Raw genomic sequence first — 7,405 nt, forward strand, 5'->3', positions numbered from 1 at the left:
AATTGAAAGGTCAGCTAGTTTTCTGGTTGTACAACCATACTATTTTCTTTTTGCTTACATTTTTCTAGACTATGGATTTTTCCTGTAGTAAAACAGATGAATAAAAGCAGAATAAAAAATAATAGCTTTGCTTTTGCCAATGTTAGAAGAGAACACTCACACAGTTTGTGGCTGTAAATTCTTTTCTTTCTTTTTAGCATGAATATCATTGCCTTAATTCACAGACTGAATTTTTCTACATTAGTTGATGTTACCCCTGCTTCTAACAAAGTACCAGACATAAACAACCTGAAGGAGGAAATACTAATTTAGGCTCATGGTTTCAGAGATTAGTTTGCTAAAAAAAAAAAAAAAAAAAAAAAAGAAAATATCATCTTGAGTGAAGTTACCCAGTCACAAAAGAACACATGTGGTATACACTCACTGGTAAGTGGATATTAGCACTAAAGCTCTAAATACCCCAGATACAATTCACAGATGACATGAAGATCAAGAAGAAAGACCAAAGTATGGTATGGGTGTTTTGGTCTTTCTTAAAAGGGGTAATAAAATACTCATGGGAGGAAATATGGAGAGAAAATGTAGAGCACAGACTGAAAGAAAGGCCATACAGAGACTGTTTCACCTGGGGTCCCATTCCATATACAGTCACCAAACCCAGACACTACTGTGGATACCCAGAAGTGCATGCTGAAAGAAGCCTAATATAGCTGTCTCCTGAGAGGCTCTGCCAGTGCCTGACAAATACAGAAGTGGATGCTCACAGCTAACCATTAGACTGAGCACAGGGTCCCCAATGGAGGAGTTAGAGAAAGGACTGAAGGAGCTGATAGGAATAACAGTATCAACCAACCAGAGCTCCTAGGGTCTAAGTCACCAACCAAGAAGTATACATGGAGGGACCCATGGCTCCAGCCATATATGTAGCAGAGAATGGCCTTGCTGGGCATCAATGGGAGAAGAGGCCCTTGGTCCCAAAAAGACTTGATGCCCATTGTAGGGGACTATAAGGGCGGAGAGGCGAGAGTGGGTGGGAGGGAAGACATCCTCACAGAAGCAGCAGGAGGAGGATGGGTAGGGAGTTTCTGAGGGGGAAAAATCAAGAAAGGGCATAACATTTGAAATGTAAATAAATAAAATATCCACTAAAAACAATATTGCATTGAATACCTAATTATTTCACATTTTAAAATAATTAGTGTATTAATGAACAGATTAGCAGGAAAATTTTTGAGGTGATGTGTTGGTATAAACTGTAGAGTTGGCTTCATGGATAATACTTATCTCCAAGCTTATCAAGGTTTATATGTTAGGTATATACAGCATTTTCAAGGCAAGAACACTCCAATATTGTGGCTATAAACAATATATTGTAGCATTGCCAGATCTCAGCCAAATTCCAAGAATCATGCACCCTTTGTGCATAAAAGCCACAATCACTAAATCATAAACACTGCATGTAAAATGTAGTTAAGTTTTCCCAGAATTACCTTGTACAAGAATGAGCAGTATTCCAATTGAATGAGAGGAGCGGAGCTTGTAATGTTTGGCTGGTCACAAGGTGGAAGACATATCCATACCCAGCTGCACACACTCTGTTGCCCTACAGAATTTAAGGGGGATTTGAAAAATAGTTACATGCTAAGGTTGCTATTTTTAAAAAGGAATTTTATTAGACATTTCTACTTTCTTATTCTATTCTTTTCATGTATGGTGGAGTAAGTCGTTCCAGATCCCACTACAGGATCACCCCCTCCCACTGCTTCCCAAACTCCAGACAACTTGGCTGCACTAGAAATTGCCCGTCTCAATAACTAGCATCCCTTTAAATCCTTCTTGAAGATTCCATGGTGAGAAGGTGCCCTCATTAGTTTTATGTCAACAAATTAGATTCATTTTGAAGTGGGGACTCTCAATTGAGAAAATGCTGCCACAAGGTCTGCCTGTAGGCAAGTCAGTAGTGCATTTTCTTGGTTAATGATTGATGTGGGTGAGCCCAGTTTCCATGGGGTGGTACTTCCCCTGGAACATGGTCCTAGATGGCTTAAGAAAGCAGGCTGAGAAAGCTATGAGAAGCAAATCAGTAAGCAGCATTCTTCCATGGCCTCTGTTTCAGTTGCTTCCTCCAGGTTCCTACCCTGCTCATATTCCTGCCCCAAATTTCCTCAGTGATGGACTACTGTCTAGAAGTGTAAGCTAAAATAAACCTTTTTTATCCACATGTGCCTTTTGGTCGGAGTGCTCAAGAGAAACCCTAACTAAGACAGAAGGTTTCCTGTGACACTGCATAAGAGGATAGAGTTATTTGGGTATTCCCTATTGGTACTTAGCATGAGACACAGCTTTCCAAGGTAATAGCCAAGTCTGCAGTCTTCTCCCTTGTTTATCCTTAGTTCTGAGACCTGTTGACTAAGTTCAGTTACAAGCTGAATCTCTTCAACACACTTTTGTTCTTCTCAAATTACTAAATTACCTCAATATTTCTTCATAGAGTACACTAAATAATTTAATATTTTATGTGTTTTTTATGAAATCTAGCTTCTCCATGGATTGCTATTCCAATTGAATTAGAAATTCAATTCTGATCAAACTGAAGTATAATTAAGTTATTTAAAAAAAAAAAACCCTATGAAGTATTTACATGATTTTCATTGCTGTCTAATACACACTAATACAGAGTTTAAAATAATAATTTCTTGAAAGGTCTAATCCTGTGTGTGTGCATGTGCATGTACATGTGCACGTGCGTGTGTGTGTGTATGTGTGTGTGTGTTTGTGTGTGTATGTTGTATGTCATATGTGTTTGTGTATGTGTTTATATATGTATGTTCATATATATTTAACTTGGCCTACCAAATATTTGCAAAGACTTTTACTCATTACCAACAGCTTAAAATGAGAAGACAATGTAAAAATCCAAATTCAACTGTGATGGTCTGAGTAAGAATGGTCTCCATATGCACATGGATTTGAATGGTTGGCTCCCGACAGGTAGACAGTTTTGGAAGGACTTTCAGGTTTTAAAATCTCATTTCACACCTAGTTTTGCCCCCTCTTTCTGCCTGCTCCCTGCAAATCAGGATGTAGTCTCTCAGATAAAGCTCCATTCCCCTGCCTGATTGTCTGCTGTCATGTTTCCTGCTATCATGATCATGAAATAAGCCTCTGACATTGTAGTGAAGGCTCAATTAAATGCTTTCTGTTATGAGCTGTCTCAATCATTGTGTCTCTTCACAGCAATAGAACAGTAACTAAGATAATCCTGAGAGTCCTCACGCCTAGCAGAACCAGGGAGCATTTAGAGATGGGGGAGTCTATCTTCTTGACCTATGAATTTTCTTGCCATAGTACACTCACTTCCTGCTTCTCTCATTCCTGATAAATACCTGTTCATTGTTGGACACTGAATTTGCAATCAAATCCTCACTGCAGAAAGCAAAATATATGGAATACTGGCTGTTCAGTGGGTGTTTCTATTTGTCCTAAATTGTACCTGCATCCTCTCAGTGGTACACTGTCACATCTCAGAGCAATAGCAATCCTTTCTCCACTATTTGGAAGATCAAATGTGGATCAAAACATACTGTTGGTGAGAAGGTAGGGTGGAACCACTACTCTATCACAGCCTGGCACAGACTGTATATTTTCATATGTATGAGGCACAGTCCTATAAGGAAAATCTGTAAGTAGATTACTGGTTGTCTGGAGGTAAGAAGACAATGGGGAGGGGGTGACAATGAGTATAAGCGTTATAAGGGATGATGAAAATGTTCTGATTTGCTATGAAAATGGTTCTTCAGCTCTACCAACACAAGCAGGCTGTTTTGCTGTATACTTTAATTAAATCTATCATAATAGAATAAATTCTATCTTTATAAACCCTTTACTTCTGAGATTTCAGAGCCCTCTTCAGAGTCTCTGAGGTACTCAACCCATTTCACTGGCAGGTAGTCCTTATTTTCTTTAGGTTGAATAAGCTTGCTTTATCTGATGGTTCCAAGTCACTCTACAGCAACATTTTTATTAATGTTTATTATGAAATTAAAGCATAATTTGGGGTCTTATTAAACCTTGAGCTGGGGTGACCCACTGACATCTGATGTGTATCAGCATTATCTGCAAAAGGTGGAGCTTAAAGATCCTATTCTTCGGATATCTCTCATGTACACACAAAGACCATGGGGGTGAAGGAATTCTCTTTCCTCAGAGGGCTTCAGTCTGTAAGTGCCAATCAGGGCTAGACTTTCCCTGAATCTGAAAGACTGATCACAGGACCTGGTCAGAGAGCTAACACATGCTGAAACAATCATCTTGCTGTTTACTTAACTTAATTTGATATTTATTGTGGGCCCCAAAGTCTCTTTACCCTGGCTGCTTGTAAATAGTCTTTCCCTGGTTTTCCACAGTTACAGAATGTTTTCTTCCTAAGTGAACTTGCTGGCCTGTTCTCTCTTTGCTAAGCTTCATTATTTGAGATTCCAAAAAGTTCTTCTATTTCCTGGGGTCATTTCCAATTGTAGTCTCATTTCTCTTACCACACAGGATTCAGAAAATGCCACTTATGGGTATCTATTTATTGCGGTTTATGAAGTTGAATTGCCATTCAAGAGACCACAGGGCTTCAGGAGCTCTGAGCCTTCTCTAAGATATCATTGATTTTAGGGGATCACAATGTAGAGAATACAGACCAAGGATAGTTTGATGACATGTGTGGAAATATCTGGAAACAGTTTTTCCCACATTTCACAGGGAAGAGAAGAGTGTCATTAATATTTAAAAGAATGGTATGTAGAGGAAACCTGCAACTATCCACCCCGAAGGACCACAGTTGAAAAGCCTACTTACTAGCCTACTGTGTGTTATCAAAGTAATTCACATCCACCTCCCACTATCCCATATTGATGGAATTCCATATTTTTATGCTAAATATAAAAATGCAATTAATTATAATGAGAACTGTTTTAGCAGTCTTTATAAGGAATGTATTCATCTTTTAAAAATAACCAACTCTAGCACTAAGCAGTCTCAAAAAGAATATTACCTAGCTATTTCAGTCCTATGCTAAAAAAAAAGGGGGGGTACACTAATAATTCCCTGCCTCATAAAGAATCCTTATCTCTCAGGGGGTGAACATAAGTGCTCAAAATATCTGTCCAAAACAGTGAGACACCATAGTGTCTGACATTGCTTATTCCCAATTGTCAGCAAATATCATATAGATATCCATCTTCCCGAACATCCTATAGCTACCTCTACCACATACATGTAAGACCACACCTCTAACCCAAACCATGATCCACAAGTACCTAAGAGCAATAAATAGATCAAACAAGAAAGCTCTAGGGGCAGGAAGATTACGTATGATTAGCAGAGTTCTTCCATGCAACCATGAAGACAAAAGTCAGATCTCCAGCTTCCATGTAAAAAGCTTTACATAGCCCCTCATGCTGTTTGTATTTCTAGTGCTGAAAGTAAATTCAAGAGATTCATTTGGGTTTGTTGACCAAGTATCAACTGAATAGGTGTGCTCCAAAATCAGTGAGGTACCCTTCATCGATAAACAGCACAGAGGGCCAGAAAGTTGACCTGAGTTTCACCTCTGAAGCACACATGGTAGAAGAAAAATATCAATTCCTATAAGTTGTCGTCTCACTTTTACTTACATGCACATGCATATGTACACACATGTATGCAAGTACATGCACACACACAATGCAATGAATACATTTTAATATTTCAAACAAATTAGTTGGATATCTACTAAGACAGACATCTGACATAAAAGTTTGGCTTACACACACACACATACACACACACATACATGCACACACACATACATGCACACATATGCCTACACAAATGTATGTATACATCAATGCTATATTAAATGAGGAAAAACTGAAAGCATTTCCTCTAGGATTAGAAATGAGACAAGGTGTCAATCTCTCCATTCCTTTCAATAGAGTACACACACACACACTGTTCACTCTTAAGCACTTACCTTTTATACAAGTGCACAAATACTGAGAATATACACCAGAGGCTGACAATGCCAGTCTCAGTTTAATAGATACATTATTTATTACGAATGTATGCGAGCTCACCACCAAGACTTCATGAGGAGGAATGTTCTGAAAGGTCAGAAAGATATTCCATAATCCTCTTTCATTACCACTGCCAGCACCAGTGTGCAGCGAGCATGTTGAACAGGTGAGAGTATTTGTTGAATCAACCTGCCTCAGTGCCATTGATATTTATGCAACATGTGAGGAGTGATCACATATAAACACTCACCAAGTACATTTATAGTTGGAAAGAATATTACACCTTTGGTCCTATGTTAGCCAGTAAGACTCACTTTTCTTATAAAAGAAGTACATCAGCAGCCAGCCCACGTTACTACTCAGCCCTTTCTCTTACTTCCAATTGGTTACTCTACAAAGAATTCATGAAGAAACCACATACTTATGCAAGCAGCCAGAGGCTTGCAGCAAAGGGTTTAAGGCAAGCAGGGAATTTTGTGTGGAAATCAATTCTTTGCCGAAGTCAATGTGTTATGGACATTCAAGCAAGAGAAATCCCAGAGAGAAATTAAATGCCCAAGTAAAGCCATCTCCTTGAGGTCTGTGCATCTGTAGTGACTAAAAGAAAAAGTGGGAGGGAGGGTGACTTAACGCTTTAGGCAGCTCTTAAATATGCATTACCTATTGAGTGGGCAGAGCCAGAGAACTGAGGTTGGGTCGTTTAAAACAGAATTCCTTACAAAACTGGTTAACAAACCAGAACAAATTCTCTCAAATCAAATGGATGTCACCATCAGATTCCTTTTCCCATGGACTCTCATAAGTAACTCTGTGCTCATAGGAAGACTCCAACACCTATGTAAATATGGACCAGTCTGAAGCAGTGGGAGTGAACTGTCTCCTATGCCTGGATGTAGTCTTTCCAACAGGAGGGAATGGGGAGAGTGGGATCATGAATATTATGTCAGATAAAAGAAATGGAAGACAGATTACCAATGCCAGAACCGTTGAGAGATGACAGATGTAGCACAGAGAGCAAAAACTAGAGTGATGCATGGAGATATGGCAACCAGTGCGTTCTTAGAAACCAAGGCAATGTTTCACATGGGAGTGTAGAAAGATGGCTATGCACCTGTAGACTCCAACAAGATGCTACAAAAGTGCTCACTGATGAAGGCACAGTATAGACTTTCATTTTCAGAGAAACTGGCTTATTAGACTTTGCTGCTACCTGAGGTAGGGAGAGAGCTGACAAATTGCAGATAGAAAAACTAAAAAAAGAAAAGAGAAGAGAAGAGAAGAGAAGAGAAGAGAAGAGAAGAGAAGAGAAGAGAAGAGAAGAGAAGAGAAGAGAGGGGATAAGAGGGGAGGGGAGAGGGAGG

At 39.1% G+C, this 7,405-nt stretch overlaps 1 protein-coding gene and 1 long non-coding RNA gene across 4 annotated transcripts in view; one reads left to right on the forward strand and one right to left on the reverse strand.

Moving 5' to 3' along the window:
- The window catches only part of Pkhd1 (PKHD1 ciliary IPT domain containing fibrocystin/polyductin), a 499,157-nt gene that overhangs the window by 277,111 nt on the left and 214,641 nt on the right, over positions 1–7,405 (reverse strand). For all 3 annotated transcript variants that reach the window (XM_029477027.1, XM_029477026.1, XM_021159032.2), the window contains one exon: positions 1,491–1,603. In XM_029477027.1, coding sequence (XP_029332887.1) covers positions 1,491–1,603 — 113 coding nt within the window. The remainder of the gene's footprint in view (positions 1–1,490; positions 1,604–7,405) is intronic.
- LOC110291765 overlaps positions 1–7,405 on the forward strand; it is a 36,300-nt gene that overhangs the window by 6,638 nt on the left and 22,257 nt on the right. The window lies entirely within an intron of this gene.

The sequence above is a fragment of the Mus caroli genome, chromosome 1, assembly GCF_900094665.2.
Source record: "Mus caroli chromosome 1, CAROLI_EIJ_v1.1, whole genome shotgun sequence".
Classification (NCBI taxonomy): Eukaryota; Metazoa; Chordata; class Mammalia; order Rodentia; family Muridae; genus Mus; species Mus caroli.